At 35.7% G+C, this 20,972-nt stretch overlaps 1 protein-coding gene across 1 annotated transcript; it reads right to left on the bottom strand.

Annotated features, from left to right (window-relative positions):
* Positions 1 to 392: 392 nt before the first annotated feature.
* Positions 393 to 19,138, bottom strand: LOC111869429 (transient receptor potential channel pyrexia). The gene is made up of 10 exons (XM_023860953.2): positions 18,578 to 19,138; positions 16,321 to 16,586; positions 15,450 to 15,634; positions 14,531 to 14,801; positions 11,355 to 11,576; positions 9,479 to 9,742; positions 7,732 to 8,076; positions 5,714 to 5,989; positions 4,159 to 4,454; positions 393 to 3,387 (listed from the first exon to the last, which is right to left on the bottom strand). The coding sequence occupies exons 1-10, from the start codon at positions 18,792 to 18,794 to the stop codon at positions 3,045 to 3,047; spliced, it is 2,685 nt and encodes an 894-aa protein (XP_023716721.1). The 5' UTR covers positions 18,795 to 19,138; the 3' UTR covers positions 393 to 3,044.
* Between the last annotated feature and the right edge of the window lie 1,834 nt (positions 19,139 to 20,972).

The following is a 20,972-nucleotide window of genomic DNA, read 5'->3' as shown; positions in this document are numbered from 1 at the left end:
TTCTATTCAATAGATATGACTTATATAGGTCGTATTGTTTGTCTGTTTGTATTGTGAGGCGGTTTGAGTATGCCAAGGACCCTGAGAGCTATACCAGTGGTAGCGTAGCTACTGACAGGGCCTCCGTTGCTGGACAGGTCAAAGGGTAGGCATCAGACGAAGAGAGACACCAAAAACTGATGCCGGAAGCAGCGTCATCAGCAGCGACTTGAAGCACAGAACAAATGATGCTCGAGATGGTTCAAGTTCGTATAGCAACAGGCGTGACCAGAGTGGTTTGAACGGCTGTTGTACTGCGATGTGGAAAGCAAATGGAAAAACTACCACATTATCACTTTTCCTGGATAGTCTCTTTCCAAAAACAGAAGATCACATTAAGTGGAGGAACTGTTTTGGAAGAGACTGTGGACCTGTCATCTGACAGATTACTGATAAATGAATATCGTGGTTAACACAATCGAAAGCCTTTTATAAGTCACAGAAAATCCAACAGACTTGCATTTTTTTATTTAATGAGTCTAGTATTCCAGAGATAAGTCTATAAATTGCATTTTCAGCCCCTTGATTTTCTCTAAATCCAAACTGGTATTTGCTTAATATACTATTATCATTCAAATGTTTTAACAATCTACTATGCATTACCTTCTCAAATATCTTATTAATATATGTCAATTTGGATATAGGTCTGTAATTTGATTCTAAGTTTTTACCACCCTTTTTGTATATTGGTACAATATATATTTTAATCTGTCTGGGAATATACCCTCATGCATAGCTCTGTTACATAAGCAACTTATAGGTTCACTAATAAAGATTTTACAGGCTTTGAGTATATTATTCGAAATTTCATCATACGAGTATCCATGGGTTTGATTAGATTTTAGGGACCATATAATCCTCTCTATTTCCCTACTCATAATTTTTATAGTTTTTATGCTAGGTAGTGAAAAGGAGCCAGTATTTCATGTAAACTTTAAAATAAAAAACACTGAGTATGCTGGTATATTTGTAACACTTTAAACACATATTAATGAGATGCTGAGTTTGAATCTCAACCAGATCACCAGCAATCCTGACAAGTCATTAAGGTTGTCCTCATTGTGTCCAAAATAGTACTTCGGTCAAGCAATGACAACTTCCTTCTAAATCCTCTCCAAAGTCTTATTTACCAATCATTCTAACATTCCATGATATAGTCTAGACACTGACAGTGTCCAAACTAAACCACAAAAAATAGGAAGTCTACCTAAAAATAGAAACAAAACTAACATGATCACATGCAGCTTGTTGGTCATTTAATTAACAATTCTATTTTAACTGCACAGATTATTTATTACTGTATGAGATGAATGAATATATACAGTGAAATGGGATATTTCAAAGAATTGTTCCAGCATTTGTGTCAAAAACAAGAAGAATGTGTCATGATAGCCAGTTTGCAGGTCAAGATTCAAGCTGGATACCTTCCAAATACAAGTCAGATGCATTATGCAACTTAACTGGCTCAATTCCATTTCATTCATTCATTCATTTATTGTATATTCCATAAATCCATATACATAGATATAGAACCAGTCACATAGTTAATATAGTAAAATAGCACATGTGAAGCATGTGAATGCTTTCATCATACACTGCCATATGTTCAAAACATTTCAAAGCATTTCTTATGCTTATGCTTCAGTTATACAGATTTTATTTCTCTTCTGGCTTTGTTGGCTCAAATGACTGAAGTTTAAAATGGTTTCTCTCACTGATCTTAACTACAGGATATCAGTCTATCCTGTCTGGAAGTAAAAGCCAAAGAAGAAAACGCTTCTTACATAAATAATTTATTTATTTTCAAGAACATACACATATATACATACCATTCAAGTCATTTTACCTTAAAAAACTAAATATTTTATAGGATCCTGAATGGACCCCTGAGACTATCTGGATGCTGTAGAGAAGAGAAAAAATATTTTTCTCTCGCTGGGAATCTAACCTTGATTCCTTGGTAATCAAGCTCCTAGCCTAGTTGCTATATACACAGCTATCTCATTTACCAATCACTGTTTTACATAGGTGCAAAACTTTGTGCCTACTCTGCAGGAAAAACAAGGATTTGTGTGTGCAAGAACCAAGTTTTTAGACACAAGGAAGATAAATGAGGCATAAATAAAAGTACATAATGAGGTATTTCACTGATTGTACTTAAAAACAATTAAATAAACTTGGTACTTATGAAAGGCATATGTAACATGGATGTGAAAAACAAATGTGTGCAACATTTCTCATTTGAAAATATCATGGATAGTAATCATTTAAGAAGCTAATGTACATAGATGGGAGTATTAAACAAATCTTACAGACTGAATCTGGGTCCCCTGCTTTCTGTGTCACATAAGGACACCCATCAAAATATGTTATCAATGCCCTTCTGGCAAAACTTGTATTTGGAAAATATACAACTGGAGTTTATAATTTATGGGTTTATATATTGATGCCTTATCAACTCCATGTTATATAGTGTTGAATGGCAGGATCATTACATGCTGAATTGGAAAGGATGAAAAAAAAAATAATTCTTTGCCCACTTCAAGCTCCTCTTCTGCAGTTTGTCTGGAGGGACTGAGAAAAACAACAGGCTAGTTATTTAACAAATCTTTATCAAGTGTACAGACTACCAAATATCAAATGGAAGAATGACTGTGACTGATGAATTTGGAAGGATTAGAAAGGAAACAGACATGAGGTTCTGTCCAAGAATTTGACTGAAGGGAGTGAGAGGAAATACCCGCCCCTCCTATAAAAAAGCCCCACCAGTCCAAGAAATCAAGCATCTGGGCTGATAATTTATACAGACTTCCACATAATTGTCATTTTCAATGGAAAAAGTATAAAATCCCTCCTCAAGATACATAAACTTTGGATCGAGATTAAAAATATGAACTCCCAAGTTGAAGCAAGAGTGTTATCCACTATGCTGTGTGACTTGGTAGAGCTAGGTTTATCATTATCTCATGTGAAAACATTTTTAACTTGAACCAAGTATAACAATATCACACCACAATATTATGTTTATTGCTCTTTCGACGCAATCTCCGCAGTATACCTTGTGCCTCCTGAATCTCAGCCAGAGGTCTTGCCCACCTGCTGACACCCACAGGCTGGCTGCTATGTCGCCGTTCACTCATCATCACACTATGATTTCCAACTGCCATCCCCGTAGTCATGACAGTTTCCATATCCTGGTCCACATGAAGAGCCTGGCGGATATCAGCAATGTCCAGCTGGAGTTGATGAAGCATCATTATAATGCTGCTGTGATCAACAGAAGCTACAGCCTCTTGATCTGACATTCTTCCATATTCACCTCCATCACTGATTTTGTTTTGCCGGTATCTGTAAGAAAATCAGAAGCTTTAGTTTTCTTGGAAACAAGTTTTATATAATATTCTTAGGTTATTTAATGATGATGTTTCAACTGTAGCACTCATGAATGAATGCTGAATTACAGATCTAAGATATGACATGAATACTAATTCTTTCAATAAGGGACGTTTATAGCCAACTCAACTACACTGGTGAACACAATAACAATACAAATCTAAATATGGTAACTACACTTAAAACTAATCCATCCTAATAGTATTTCTGCTATGGAAGATATAGTGGTTTAATGTGATGCCTGCTCTTCTGGATTGAGACTGGCCATTTCTGCCATATCGGACGTAATGATCATACCACATAGAGATTTTGTCTTTTGTAACTGAGTAGTTACTTTTGCATCACATCAGCCACAATGACTATATCGCCAGAACTCAGTTTCCATTATACTGCTTATAAAAATCAAATGCACATTTAGGTGAAGTTGATATTAAGACAAGACAGACTGTGAGAAATATATTCCACCACTAGTACCTCTCATCTTCTAGTTGGTTTCAATTAAAGTTATATCTAAGTTTTGTCATGGACCTGGTTCCTCTTCAGAAAAAAAATATTTATATCTGAGAACGCATGTAAATCCAGAAAAAGTAATATAATAAAAAGAATAGAAAGAAAAGAAACAGAATAACAAGTAAGGAAAACCTTAAACAGGGGAATTGAGGCATGAATCATACCTATTCGTACATCTATCTGTGCATTAACATTTAATGAGACTCTCAACAATACCTGTGGTAATCCTTTGAATACTCTGTATTACGTCCAGCAGACTTCTGCTCATTGTGAATAGCAACTCCAATAAGTGACTCCAAGAGCATAAAAGACAAGTCCTTCCTATAGGTTGAGATCTCACTTGGCTGGATCACAAACAAGGTTTCCATGCTACGTCTGTCATACAGAATTTTATGAAGCCAACCAGGAAATAGTGCTGAGCTGAGAATGTGATGAGAACTTAATTTTTCACAGTGAGCCAAAAATTCAGCCTGTTTCAACAGCCGCTGGACATGCCCTTTTGTCCGAAGGTCCTGCAGCACAAAATAACTTCAATTATTTATCATGCTCACAGAGATTATTTAATGTAAGTATACAGCACTTTCCTTGAGAATGTTCAAATAATTACAAAATTCAAGCTGATGATGAAATAAAATTACAAACATCTCATTTAAATGATAACTTCATTAAGCTGTCCTTGAGAGCAAATTCCCTCCTGACAGCTAATCATTATGTTCACAAGAGTCTGCAACTAGACCATGTCCAGAGACACTTAAATTTAATCCACACCCACAAACAAAATCTTCTTTCCATTTTATACATTTTAATACTGTCATAGAAGAAAAACTGCGAGGATATGTCACCTTTCCTGCATATAACTCTCATAACATCTGGATTGTTCATGGGGTTACTTAGTTGGCAACACAGGCTGAGGTCAACCACAAACTTGCTAGAAGTTCCCAGTAGGTTATGTGCCTACAACAGAAGTTTCCCAAGTTCTCACAAGGGCACAGTTCAGTTCAGTTCAGTGCAGCACAGAGCAGAGAAGTAAGCAGTGAGTCAGTTGTGTTCAGTTAATCAGTGAAATTATTAGTAGTTGTTCTCAGTGCAGTGTACTTGATCAGGCAGATGAGTTACAGGTCAGTCATCACAATAGTGACCGCAGTATTGTGACCAGTAGTGCTGCTATGAAGTGACAAGTGGGCACAAAACTGATCTCAAGAGCATAAGTAATTACAGATGGTGGAACAATAATTTTTCCATTAATTGATAATCTTTACAACTTGTTCCAGAAGTTGGTCATGCACTGCTCCTTATCAGGGGGAGTCCTAAATAGCAGGCTGTAGGGCAGACACAGCTCTCTCTCAAACATCACACTGGCAAGAGAAATCCCCACTTTATAGCTGTTAAGAAACACTTCGGCAAGCATGATTACATGATACCAACCAAGCCAGGACTGACTGAAGTACATACATGATATCCAAACATGTTGGGGAATTAGAAGAATGTGATTGATGAAAATTCAATAAAAGTGATATATTTCCTTGGTATTCTATGGTGATTTCATAACAGTAAATCAGGAAAAATGAACCCTATTGCAGTATGCAATACCCAGATTAGTAAGGATTTACTGTAATCACCTTCCTAAGCAGAATCAGTTTACAGAGGTTACTGCAAAGAATTGAATCTTTCAGTGTTGAAAGACGTAACCTCTCAATCTACTTTATAACGTTAAAGTCGTATGATCAGCATGAAAAACTACTTGTCTCTTAGTCAATATCATGCAAATTACCTGGATGTCATTAACTGCAAGACCAACCATGAGATTCATCAACACAATTGATGAAAGAACCACAAATGCAAGGAAAATGATGCGACTCGTTCCCTTCAGACGCAACTGCATCTTGTCATCTTCAGGAAACAGCTCTCCGTATTCAAATTCACCCATCATCATTACAACTGTCTTCACTATGGACCACCAGAGATTCTTGAACTGACCAGATTCATGAAATTGCACACAAAAACTGAAGGCAAATCCCATCACCAAGCCACCAAATGTCAACAGTACCTGCCATGTAAAGAAATAATTCATTTTAGATCCAGTTTTGAAAGCTCTAAGATGAGAGCCAAGACAGCATTACTCAACACTTCATTACAACCAGCATGGTATATCTGTGGTTAACTATTAAAATGAAAAAATAACAACATCAACAACAACAATAATAAATTAATACTTTCATCTCATCAATCAGAGTAGCCCATATTTTGTTGAATTCTTAATTTTATAACCGAACAATAAAAAAGAAACGTAAAAAGAAATTCAATAACTAAACATTAACCCTGCAACGGGGGATTATTTTCTTACTACATGGCAGGGTATCAATTTATATATATTCATCATACAAATAATAATAATTTAATTCATTAATATTCTCCACTACATGTTTAAATTTTATTACAACCATTATCAAGTGGATAATTAATAACACAAAAGGTTTACAGAGATTATGGCTATCAACAATGGTTTGGATCCATTACCAAATTTAGAATGTTGAAACGTATACATAATCATGCAAACAGATGACAGTTATGTAGGAAATGCAGAAGATTTATCAAAAGGTAGAAGAGGATATAGTGCGACAGAAATTAAAGATTTAAAATGCTACATATATTCTCTGTGTGAAATGGGAATTTTTATTAAATTTTATAGCAGATGACATTTCATAACAAGTTTATTTTTACGGTGTAGAGTTGTCAGCTACACACCCAACCCTCAAGCTGGAGGAAAACCTCTTGTCAGCTGTCCACAACTTCTTATTCAATATATTTGCAGCTACCCTCAATATCTGGAGGCCATCCCCTCCATCCACAACCTGTGGATGCCCCATGCTGTGCTGACAAAGGACCCACCTTGTGTCGCTGTTGTGATATAATTTTTCTGCATGTTCATGCCCCAACAGAGAATAAAACTGATGATGTGAAGAACAGCACACATGAGGAACTACAAGTAGAATGTGTATCTGACAAATTCCCTAAATTCCCTAAAATTTTTTTAGGAGATTTTAATGACAAAGTAGGTAGGGAAGATATTTTCAAACCAACAACTGGGAATGAAAGTTTGCATGAAATAGTAATGAAAATGGAGTTCAAGTAGTAAACTTCGTTACATCCAAAAATCTGACTGTGAAAAGTACAATGTTCCCATATTGTAACATTCATAAATTTACTTGGACATTTTTTGATGGTAAGACTCACAATCAAATTAACAATATTTTGATAGATAGGAGGTGGCATTCAAGAATACTTGATCTCCAATCAATCAGGGCAGCAGACTGTGATACTGACCACTAAATGGTGATGGTTAAAGTTAGGGAGAGATAAGTAGGTGGTTTGATAATATTAAATGAATCTTAAAGAGACAGATTGGGGTGGTATGGACTGGATTGATCTGGCTGAGGACAGGGACTTGTGGGGGGGTTCTTGTGAACACGGAAAGAACCTCTGGGTTCCATAAATTGTTGGGAAGTTTTTGAGTGGCTACAAATTGGCAGCTTCTCAAGAGGGGCTCAGCTCCATAAAATTAGTTAGTTAGTTTATAGCAGCTGTTCATATGCTCACTGAAAATCTTTAAGGGGCTGAGGGGATTAAAAAGTTCAAAGCAAAAACAAGTGCACTGAAATTTTCTATGTCAATCACCGTTTTATTGTTTTGTAAATATTTCATGCACGATGTCTCCAAACACTAACCTCACAAACTCAGATTAATGATGTTGAAACAGGATATGATTTGGCGCAAGTAAAAACATCGTACCTTTACCACATTCTGAAGGACTTGGTAGAACATAAGTGCATAGTATCCACAGGTTGGAAACCGCCCTATTAGTAACATAAGCTCAGTCCATGCAAGTAACACTGCAAAGGACATGACATGGAGCACCCATGTACTCTCAGTTGGCTCACGATCTCTAAGAAATGGCATCATGTAGTCACCCATCTCTCCACCCAAAGCAATGGTGAGTGAGAGAAGGATACACACTAGATTGACCCATGTCTCATACTGCAGTAAATAGTGGCGTGGGAGCAGCAGAATTTGGACCAATAAATGTATGAACAATACCAAGACAGATGCAAGCAGGACTCGGCGTGACACAACAACCTGAAAACAGAAAAAGAACAACAAATACTGTAAAATGAACAGACAAGGACAAAGTCCCCAATACCAGGATTTTGTGAAGGTAAAGATAGCCCTGTAAAAGGCTGCAGAGGCCCATAAGGTTGTGAAAAGGTTGAGGTTCCCATATTTTCTAGATAGTCAGCTCACAGAAGGTGGTGTGGTTGTCAGCCTTATGCACCGGCCATGCTTTACTTCCACGAAGTTCAAGGTTACACTAAACAAGAAAATTTATTTGTGAAATGAAAAGTAGTGCCTGTCAAGGTTACTGGATTTATTGACTAATTTGTTAATTTGTATGACAGTATAGCAAATATAAACTACAAAATCCCCATAAAACCTACCTTGGTATGTAGCAGAGAAACATGGACTATCTGGGAATCAGACAATAATATTAACTACTCGTAATGCAGAAATTAATTTTGACAGCTTGCATTTGTACTCTGTTGGATAAGGACAAATTAATCAACATTCTTAATGATGTGAAAATAGAATATTATTATATTCAAGTCCAAAATACAGTAAACTTTGGAAAGGACACATGAAATGGGTGAATATTTCTAAACAAAATCTATTTACTGTATACAATATAATTTAATTTAAGTTATGAAAACTTCATGCTACATAGTGTGACTTACTGACAGGGTTACTGAATAAACTACAAATAAATAAATACAATAGGTTATGAACATCTTCAAAAGATTGACAAAGACCATAAAAGACTATTGTGTCCTATTACTTGACAGAATGATGGTCACATTGCTAATGATAGATCTGACTGGGCTAAAATTGTTAACACAAGCAAGTTACTTTTGCAATAGTTTGTCTGATTCATATTTGGTAAGCGAGAAGTCTGAATCCTGGTATGAGCCATTTATACTCAGTGGCTTATTGTGGATTTCCTCAATCCCTCTTGCAAATTCTGAAATAGTATTTTAAAACAGGCCACAACTGCCAAATAAATTCCTCTGGATTTATTATTCATCCACTGATATATCTACTAACAATCGAGGTGGTCATTAAAACTAAGCAACCACTGCATTTAAATTTCTTGTTGTTTTTAAATTTATTTAATGCACTGAATGTGAAGATGATTGCAAATAATGAATTGAGACAGATGTGAAGAAACAGAATATGGCACATTTTAAGATATTACTTCAGTGTTTTGCTGGAGGAACTGAAAGAATATACAAAAAGAAAACCTCAGTGATAGGTGGCCTCTGGCCAAAGAACTGAACTTAGATCCACTTTAATAAGAATCAGCAGTGCTCACCACTCAACTATTGCATCTGGTCAATTTCATTTAAAGTAAATAATCATTATTTTAAGGGATTAAATTATATCTACAGTTGCCTGTAACATCTAATTGACCATCTAATTTAATTACCTCAATTAACGAAGAATTATTGTTGTTGTACACCAGAAGGAGACAATATGTCGAGAGAGAAGCCACAAAGCATGCATGCACTACTGCAAGCATGCCAAAGATCATTCGTAGGCGGTGCCACTTGAATCGTAAAAATGTCTCAAGCAAAGGATGCTGTAGAATTCGCATCTGCTGGAAATCACTTGCACCAGACATAAGAGCAGATACTACTGCCATCTGTTGTTCAGGACCATGAGGACATAACAAGCTGAAGTCAAGTGTTACCTTAAATGCAACAATTATAAAGACATTTGGGATTAATGAGCTTCTGGACATTGTCCATTATAATATTCTAAAAGAATGCAACATTTTCAGTTTCCAGGCCATGGCCACAGTTCATAAACTCTTCAATTCTATCTATAATATACCAATGACTTAGGAAGAAATTATTTAAAACGTAAGTCTTTGTTTGGAAGGGAAAGCAAACTTGAAGGGGATTAACACCAAAATCAATTATGAATAACCACTACCTAGGAAAGCTACGTGCAAATTTTAAGATGGTCAAATTGTGTAATGCTACAAAGCCATCTTCAGCAAAAGCAGAATTTAGGTAATTGTCTGCTGAGAAGTTCAGTCTCTCAGTTTCAGCCGAAAAAGTATGGACTTAACTGAATACTATGCAAGTTTTAATACACCTTCTATTACTGGGAGGGGCTGAAAATATGTCCACAACCCTCAAAAGCAAATACAGGAAGTTCATAAGTTACAAATGAATGGTCTCCCAAGTTTGTTTACAAGCTCTCTTTCATATCAGATCTTTCCAATATACTTAATGTTATAAACAGAGGTCATATTCACATACCAATTTACTATGGCCCACTTAAGCAACAATTATTTTGAAATATGGTATATTTGGAAAGACAATAACGGAACGTAATATTGTTACAAAATTAATAATGAAACAAAATAAAAAACAAACTGAAAAAATAGTTTATTATTTACTCATTTTTTCTCTTATTAGAAGAGTTTTTCTTGAGAAATAACAGGTTCAAATACAGGAAGATGAGGCAGAAGTCACTGTGGTGAACAACTGGCTCATACAAACTAACACACATGAGATTGAATTAATGAATTATTAAGGTAGGTAATCACTTAATTCACATGTACAAGCGTTGAAACATCAGACAATTACAACTCAGGGACATCTCATAAAGTCTAATTGTCAGTAACCTGCAATGTGATAAAATAGTATCAAAAATATATTTGGCTTTATTGGATTCTATAGGCTGAACCACACATATATCAATTTTTGTTCAGTTTTATATTGAATCTGTTGATCTTACACATTATTATGGAAGTTTTCTCAAAGGGGAATGGAAAAATTCCCAATATGCAAATCATTTTAAATGATACATAAAATGAGAAATCTGAGTTGCAATATCCTTGACAAATTTTGTATGATTTATACTTAAGAGATAATATCACTGAAAAATATAGTGTCATAAGGCAAACTACATTGTGACTTTCGCATATTTCCTCCACTGCTTTGCTCTGATTTCTTCTACATCATATACATATTTAATAATAACTTTATCACAACTAAAACATGCACTCTAAGAGGCAATGTTTCTATCAACATGGTATATGATATATAGAAATAAATAGAAAGTTGAAATTGGAAGAGTCATGAAAACAGTGAACTGGAGTAGTCCTATCCTGTAATTTCTTTCCAGGAATAGCTGGAAGTGAGTTTTGGAACTTCATCCAATAGTGACAAAGATGATGATGATGATGATGATGATGATGGTGGTGGTGGTGGTGATCATAAAGTGTTGCGCGCGCGCGCGCGCGTGTGTTTGTGTGTGTGTTATAATAAGGAACTGCTTGAAGTAAATACCTTGAAACTACGGTCATTAACAGAGGCACCATTAGGGATAACGCTCCCATTCAGGATATCTGTAAGGAAATGTAGTGGACGTGGGATGTGGGAGAAGATGACATCCATGACAGACACATTGGTGCTACTCTGAGCTGCCAGATCACCCCCATGCTTCAATAGTTTGGTCAAGCAGTGACGGGAACCAACATAGGCTGCCTTGTGTAATGGCGTACATCCAGTCTGCAATGCACAATACAGATAACAAAATTCCTTTCCTTTACTACTTTTTAACTACTCATATTACTAGTAATGTTTTCTGGGTTATAACACTATGTAGTCTTGTAGGAGGATACCAATATTTCAGAGAAACATACTGCCTCCATTTTCATGGTACTATAATTAAATTTGCCCCCTGCTGATATCTCTACTGTGTCATAGTGGTGGGGCTTGTATGACTAAATTAATCTGAGAGCCATGTCTGCAGTAACATATTTTACCAGTAGGGCCTCCCATGCCTCAAAGGTTATAGGCCAGACTAAAAGAGATACCCTAGTCAAGACAGATCTGTTGTTTGGAATTGTGAACTGCATGAGGAAAATAATGATAATGGACTAAGATTAATTGGATGAGCTAGTGCACTAGATTGGAATAAATTCCCATACAAGAAGATATATTTAGCAACTTGAAGGTCCCCAGATGGCACAGCAAATAATCAAATTGATCATATATTGAGTAATGCAAGACATAAAAATAATATGATGGACGTGAGGACTTACAGGGTTGCAAATGATGATTCAGATAATTATCTTGTTATTAGCAGAATAAGGATGAAAATTAGTGGGTCAAAATACGTTTTGAATAAAGAGAAACCAATAAGATACAATATAGGCAATGAAATGAAGACAAAGGTATGGAAAGAATATGAGCAAAAATTAAGGATTTATGTCGGGAGGTAGGGGAAGGAGTGACAATTGAAGAAGAGTGGACCAACACTGAAACAATTATCAAAACAGTAGCAGTATTTGGAAAGTTAAAAGGGGCTTTAGGAATGGTTTGAACAAAAGTGTGAACAAATGACAGTGGAGAATAGGAAATATTACAGTATGCTTCAAAGGAAATTTACTAGACCAGCAAGAGAAGTATACTGTAAAGCTAGAATGAAAAAAGAATCCCCAAGAAGAAAAAGAAGGATTATTATGAGAAACAACTTAAATGGCTATAAGAATGTGATGCTAAACATGATAGTAGGAAGTTCTACAAGCAAATGAATAAAACGAGGTTTGGCTTCCAGACTAAACCATTGAGTTGTAGGGTATAGATGGTGATATTCTCTCAGATAAAGCTGATATTCTGAATAGGATGAAGAAGTAATTTCAAAATCTGTAGAGTATGACAGGATAATTTGGAAATGCATCCACAGTGAACAGCACCATCTACCAATAAAGTTGAAGAAATACCATTACCTACCTTGGAGAGGGTGAATTTTGCAGTTTTAAAATTAAAAAATAACAGAGCTTCAGGACCAGCTGGACTCAATGTCGAAATTTTAAAAGTTGACAAAATGAGTCTTAGACTATGGAAGTTGATTAAAACGATGTGGAAAAAGGAAATATTTCCCAGTCAGTGGGAGGAAGGGTTAATATGACCTACCTATAAAATAAAGATCAAATGATGTGTGAAAACAATAGCGGTATTTCTTTGCTGAACATGGCATATACAGTATTCTCAGTTATACTATTTCAAAGACTACAACCCATTGTGGAGACAAATCTTGGAAATTATCAGTGCGTGTTTAGACGTGGAAAGTCCGCTTCAGACCATTTGCATTCATTCAGATAATTACTGGAGAATATGAGAGAATATAGAGTTAACATGTACTATATGTTTGTAGATTTGAAAGCTGCATATGACAGCATTGATAGAGCTGGGCTTTCAAGTCTATGGAGGAATTTCATGTCCCTAGATGTCTAGTTGAGCTTACTTTTAAAAATTTAAGATGCAGAGTTAGAACTTTTAACAGAATAACTGAATCCTTTGAAACCAATAGAGTACTCAGACAAGGAGATGCGTTGTTGTGCCTTTTATTTAATCTAGCCCTACAGAAGGTCATAAAAGAGTCAGATCTTGATATAAGAAGGGCCATACTCCATAAACCTCTACATATTTTAGAATATGCTGATGATATTATTGGTAGATATGAAAGAACAGCCAAAGACACATACATAAAGCTCAAGAAAGCAGCACACCAAATGGGGTTAACCATTAATCAAAAGAAAACTAAATTTATGGAAGTTAGCATAAATAAAATTAAAAAGAGAAGCATATTATAATACATAACAAAAATATAGAAAAAGTAAATGAATTTCAATATCTTGGGTTCATAGTCACCTGTGAAAACAATATTAATATGGAAATAAATCATAGAATAACTGTGGGAAATAAATGCTATTATGAGTTGCAGAATTTACTGAGATGAAAACTTCTAAGAAATGTTACTAAATATAAAACAGGTTGTACTTTACGGTAGTGAGAGGTTAACACTCACTGAAATAAATAAAGATAAACTGAAAATTTTTGAAAGAAAACTTCTAAGGAAGATCTATGGCCCAAGCTAAAAAAATGGAGTATGGAGAATAAAAATGAATTATATAAATTATTCAAAGAACCAAATATAGTTCAATCAATGAAAAGAAAGAGACTTACATGGCTAGGGCATATCAGAAGGATGGATAAAAGTTCGCTCTGCAAGAAATTAACCTTCTCCCAGCTAGAAGGCAGTAGAAAGAAAGGAAAACCAGAATGAAGGTGGCTGGATGATGCATTGTAAGACCTTAAAATTTTAAAAGTGACAGCTTGGTAGAAGGCACAAGACAGAGATAGTTGTAAGGCTGTTATCAAGGAGGCCAGGGCTCACAAAGGGCTGTAGCACCAGATAATAATAATAATAATAATAATAATTAAATTTGGTTTTTTAAATGTATGACTGAATCCAACAGTTATCTGAGCAACAGGAAACCTGAAAGTAATTTTTACGAATGTTGGAGCGAAGCCAGCATAAGACTTATTACAGTTCAAGGGGTCATCTTTGGAAATGCTTCAAGAAGGTCTGCATCAACGTAAATCATTATCAATTCTGGTCTGTGGACCATAATTATGGTCTTAAATGTTATAGTATCTTAATAAAATCAAGAGACCTTATCCTTGGCATTGACCAAATGACCTGCTCCCTGGTTCAACAGAAGTTCCACCACTGCAGCAGAATCTGCCCTTGCTGCCTCATGAAGCACTGTCATTCTCCCTTCACGTCCAACTTCTTCAAGTATGGAACCTGCATCCAGCAGACACCGCACGGCACGAACTGAGCGCAACACCGCTGCATGATGCAGGGGAGTTGAGCCAGTGTCTTGATTCTGTACGTTGACGTAAGCCCCTGCTTTTACTAAGAGTTCTACTACTTCCTCATACCTGCAATATAATGGTTATAATATGATGGTGAAAGATGTAAGATAAATTACATTACAAGAAGAAAAGAAAGTAAAGTTCTCCTTGTGTGCTTAATCATTTTAGCACTGTGTCATGATGACATATGAGGGAAGTGGAGGAAGAGCTCCACCATTCTTGAACTCAGCATTACATGGATATGATTGGACAGCTTCACGCTGTCCTATCTCTTGGACTCTTGGAAAGAGCCCCCAGTACCCACTGGACAGGAGGCTGGATGGGCCTCAGTAATGATAGGGATGCTGCGGAGAAAAATCTTGCCCCTGACAGGAATTGAACCCCAGCCATTTTGCCTGCAGCCCATCGTTATACCAGCTTAGTCAACTGGGCTCTTAATTACTATACTAGTATAAAAGAATAATCATGTCATGTACCAAGCACATTTTCTTAACGTTGTTATGTGAAGTCAAAGAGATGTAACCTAACCAAAAATTGCCATATTACTTCATAAGAATTAATAACACTTAAATGAGAGATCTGAACAGAAATTATTGAAATTTAAATAGGTCACATGGCTGTGCAATCGTGTAACATACATATGTATTGCGTGGAATACAAAATCAGCTCCTAAACATCATCAAGATGAACAATAAATAACAAATGATCACTTACTTAATAACCTGATTTATGTTGTCTGGTGCCACCCCAGCACCTGCTAGCAGAAGAGGAGTTGTGCCCTTCTCATCTTCAGCATTCACTTTTGCCCCGGCTTGAAGCAACAGAAACACACATGCAGGATTACCACTTTTTACGGCCTGATGTAATGGAGTGCGTCCCCAGCATTCCGGAACAGGTAACTACACAGAGCATAAAATTGTATTAGATTAGCAAAAATGTTAAATTACATTACTCATTGTTTATAACCATGAAATTTGATATTTTGCTTAATTTAGTTCATACCGAACTTTCTATTACAATTCACTAAAACTGACTCCTTTAGTTTAATTATTTTCACTCCAACTTTGTATTCAGAATGTTTCCAGTTTCAGTCTTGTTGAGAAGACTAACAATTCTGACTTAGGTTTTTCACTCTGTCCTCACTCCCCCCAGAAAGAAGCTGAGGCAATACCTTAAAATAAGCCATGACCACGAACTCCCTCAGCCTTGCCATTTTACCATTTGCAAGTCTCTTTTTTTCATTCAATGTTATGTAACTAATGCAGTTCACACACCATCATTAAATCAATCAAGAACAGCATTTCACAGTATTTTTAATAACATCTCAAAATAAGATGGAAAATATTTAAAAATTGATATTTTATGGTTATACTATGTTTTGATATACATATTAATGATGAAAAATAACTTCAGGAACGGCTGCAGCCACCTGCTCTTGCTGGTTCCTCGCTCACGGATTTCTCTACCCTGAAGATGGAGATGATATGTTCCTCCAGAACATCAGTTCACACAAGATCTACATGGCACCACATCCCATAAGACAGCATTCTTCAACTTTAAGAATGTTATCACCTATTTTGCTTACCTTGAATCCTGAAGTAGGATCTTTGTAATCCGCATCTACAGTGTAGTCTGAATCTAAAATGAAATGACTGTCCAACTGTTGCCTGGGCCCTGAACTGATCTGAAGACGAGAATCAACCTCAGCACCAGCTTTCAACAAAGCCTGTAGAGCCTTTTCATTGCCAACAAGGGATGCGTTGTGAAGGGCTGTTCTACCCAGTTTATCAGACACATTTACCCTTGCTCCATTTGTCAGCAGTAGGTTGACCAACTGAACTCCATGTTTGCCTGCAATGGGGGAAGTGTGTTGTTGCAATATTTGTAATGTTTTGCACAGATGCAGAAAATTTACTACATACCACTCATACTACTCATAAACCAATCTGCACAGCAATCAAAGTAAACTTTATGAAAATGTGGATGAACAACTGGAAAAAAGAAATTATGACCCAGGAGCGAATTCTGCAAATAAAGAGTGATATTTCCACCAACAGAATATAAAAATATGAGCTGTCAAATTTAACAATACCTTGTATGAATACAAAAATATCATTTATGTCATTGGTTCTCAAATATTCATAAAATACTTTATTTTCTAACATATGCAGCAGAAATTTGGATATGAACTAAAAAAATGTAAATATATTACAAGCAGCAGAGATAAGAGTTTCTATGGAGTATTATGAAACACATAAGAATAAACAAAATCCGGAACCAGGATACTGTACAAAATCTCAAAGTTAAAAATAAGGATACCGTAGTTTGGATAATAATAGGTTTCCTGCAGTACAAGTAAATGATCACTAGGGAGCCCAAAGACAGAGACAGAGTGCTAATGAAAAGATGCAGAACTGAGAACATCTCATGCTAAGAGAAACTATCCTGATGGAAATATCACTGTATTGGAGGATTTGAGGTTCGCCCGGCAATGGATATGGAGAATCCTTTCTTCTGGAATGTGACCCAAGTAGTCTGGTGAAAGTCAAACAATGTTTTGGAGGAACATGACGATGTCTCCATCTTCAGGGTTGAAGAGTAAACCAAGCAAGAAACCAGCATGAAGGTGTTCAAGAACAGGGTGCTGAGAATATTTGGACTTATGAAGGATGAAATGATAGGAGATTGGAGAAAGCTGCATAATGACAAGCTTCATAACTTGTACTCTTTATCAATTATAATTAGAATGATGAAGTCAAGAAATGTGAGATTGGCAGGGCATGTAGCATGCATGGGACAGAGGAGGAATGTATGTAGGATTTTGGTGGGAAAGCCAGATAGAAAGAGACCACTAGGAAGACCTAGATGTAGGTGGAAGGATAATACAAAAGATAGGATGGGGGTGCCATGGACTGGATTTACTTGGCTTATGAAAGGGCCAGAGGAGGGCTCTTATGAACACAATAATGAACCTTCAGTTTCTATTAAATGTTCGGAAATTATTGAGTAGCTGTGCAACTGGCAGATTCTCAAGGGCTCAGCTCCATGGAGTTAGTTAGGTATGTAAAGTGTAAGAATTGTGTATTACTTCCTTAGAATTACTGTAGAATATCAGGACCATATACTTCAGCCCCTTTAATAATATACAATCATATGAAATCAACTACCAAGAAATTTCTTGCAAAATTCAAAACTTATTTATGGTTAATAGAACCAACAGAAACATAATATTTATTAACTGAATTTATTAAATTAAACTATCTTGCCCAGAAGAGTTCTGTCTTTTGGGATGTAATACCTGTATTCCTGTATAAGTTGAATGTTATGGAGGACTATACTGCCACTATCTTCATGGTCAAAGAGTAAACAGCAAGAAATAGTCAGTGGACTTCTACCAGGTTACATGACATTATATCCCAGAAGATAATACTCTTCACAGTCACTGCTGTGAGAACTTCACATCTAATCTAACAAAACTTGGATTTGCTTCAGAAAAATAACAATATGTCCAAATATGTTAACAAAGCTTTCTTAGCTTTACTGTAAATGTTGTATTAACCAAGGCTTCATGGTAAAAAAAAAAAGCAATATTGTAAAGATATACAGTTTCCTGTTCCTTAAATTCAAACCGTCACCTCAGAATTTACTTTTTTAATTTAATTTAATTTAATTTAATTTTTATTTGGCATTCATAACTGCTACAACAGTTAACACTTGAACAAGTCACACCATTAAATACATCGTTCTTGAAATCCTTTTGCCCAAATGCCTAAAGGTTACATCCTCAATCTCTGTTATTTCCTCCGAATGACAGGCCAAGTTACATACATTTTCATACCTACCTTTTGCAGCTGCCAGCTGTAATGCTGTAACTTGTAGCCTTCCACAGGGGACATTGACAACAGCTGACACTAATTCCCCACTGTCTGTTAGCAGTTTCTCAACATCTTCATTAGCACCTCTATTGATTGCAGCCATTAACAAAGCACTTTGATGGCATAAAAATTTGGAATCCATACCTTCTATTACTGAGTCAGTTTTACGTGTCATTTCTATCATCAATATAAGATTTTCCTATTTTCAGTACTACCATATCAAGATGTTTACAAAAAGTTTTGAAGCACATACCCTTATTTGTATTTCTTGTTATATGGCAATGTTTGTTGTTTATATGAAGAGTAACGCAGTAAAATTTATTGTTCCTGACTCATAATCACATACACTGGAATATTTCCAGCTACATCCTTTCTGGCAAAACATGACTGTAAGCTGCTAACCCCATTATTTCCCAGTGATGATTATGCATCACCATTTCTTAGATACTGTATCCCATTTCCACATTAAACAACGGAACTGTTTCACTGACTATAAGCTCACACTGAAGTTTCTGTTCTTGATGTCTTTTGTGTTAACTTATCAAGGTACCAGGAAGTGGTCAGCTGGTAATCTAAGGAAGTGGTTAGTTTCATGTGATACACACAGCATAGAGATACTGAAAATATATGGAACTCAATTATAAATTTATAATTAATTAATTCAAACTACCATAATATTCATGGGAAATGGTTCTGTCAGACCTTGGACACTTCTTGCACAGGCTGCAAAGTTAAGACATGTGTTTACACATCATGCTGCGGTAAAAGGATGTTGATATGTAAAATGAATCATTTGAATATGTATAATATAAACTCCATCGTAAATGCAACACTTTATTGTAGTTCTTGTCCCCCTTCTTTCACACTACATGTTTCGGTCACAACCGGCCATCATCAGGTGTATTTTACTATACGTAGCTGTCATACTGCACTCAATATTAACATTTAAACTCCAGATTTCCAATTGTTCATTGGAATCATTTGAATTTTGATCATATTTTTGTCCCCTTGTTTGGAGATTTTGCTCTGAGATTGCTCTCACTGAATGATGAACCAATTAAGGCTGTGTTAGCCTTTGACAGTTGTTCCATAAAGTTGTAAAAGGCCATGAGACATACACCTTCAAAGGAAACTTGACCTCGATGACTGCTGAGGACCAATTTCACATCAGCATATATTTTCATTCTTTTGTTACCCTGAAAATCATATTTTAATCCTACCAGAATAACACTCTAGACTTTTTGTTCTTGAAGTAAACAGTTTAAACTTCAGTCAGCTTTGTGGTTTCTTTAGCAATGTTGACAGTGACTCAGATCATACAGACACAAATCTTGTTTTTGCTATATATCAATGATCTAGAAGCCGGCACTGAACATGGAAGACCAACGTTTTTTGCCGACGACGATACTAGTATTCTTATAACAGGAAATAGTGTTAATCATGTCCAAAGGAAAATAAATAAAACAATAAATGCACTCACAGAGTGGTTTGAAAGGAATAGATTAATTATTAATAAAGAAAAAACAACAGCAATATCCTTTCATCAACCTCAAAAAGTACAAGTCGAATGCCCATCAATAAAGCTCTATGATACAGTCATATACATGCAATTCAGCATAAGCCAGAGACAAACAAGGATTAAGCACATCTTCCAACCTTCTGTACAAATGTATAAATAACATCTAGTGACTGGGTCTGTGATTGGTTCAGATGGTTCAGGTACTGATAGGTGATGGACTTAGCGACCAGGATCATCCCTCATTACGCTCATTAATGATCATTATTACATGTGCTTAGTTCAAGTAATCAACTATAGATATGCTAAGATGTCGGTAGTGCTTTAACAGCTTACCTGTTCCAGTAAAGGATTTGTCCCATAATACAAAACAATTTAAATCGGCCTTTAAAAATTTGTTGTATTTCCATTCATTTTATACATTAGACGAATATTTTAAATACAATAATAATTAAACCTTTTATAATGCTGTTTATATGGTACATTGTATAAATTAATTATAATTTGGTATGTTTATATATTTCAAGCTATGTTTTTAATAAGGTGTTACTGTCAACTTGATGAGTACTGAATGCTTGCTAAATTACTGAATTATGTATAATTATTGTTTCCTTATCAATGTAGTTGTAAGATGACGAATTCTGTGCTTAGAACTAATGTATTCATACGTAACATGTTCTATATCTGATGGCTCTGATAAGCCAGTGGGGATCTGTGGAACTAAAATAAAGAATACAAAATACAGTGCATTTCCTCTGCCAGACAGACCCCGGTGCCAGCTTAGTTTTCTATGGTACCACTCAGTAGAAAAGGTAGAAATGTTGCAGGCTGTGGAATTTAAATCTT

The sequence above is a fragment of the Cryptotermes secundus genome, unplaced genomic scaffold (genome assembly GCF_002891405.2).
Source record: "Cryptotermes secundus unplaced genomic scaffold, Csec_1.0 scaffold813, whole genome shotgun sequence".
NCBI lineage: Eukaryota > Metazoa > Arthropoda > Insecta > Blattodea > Kalotermitidae > Cryptotermes > Cryptotermes secundus.
The sequence above is the reverse complement of the archived record's forward strand: the minus strand, read 5'-3'. Positions and strand labels throughout refer to the sequence as shown.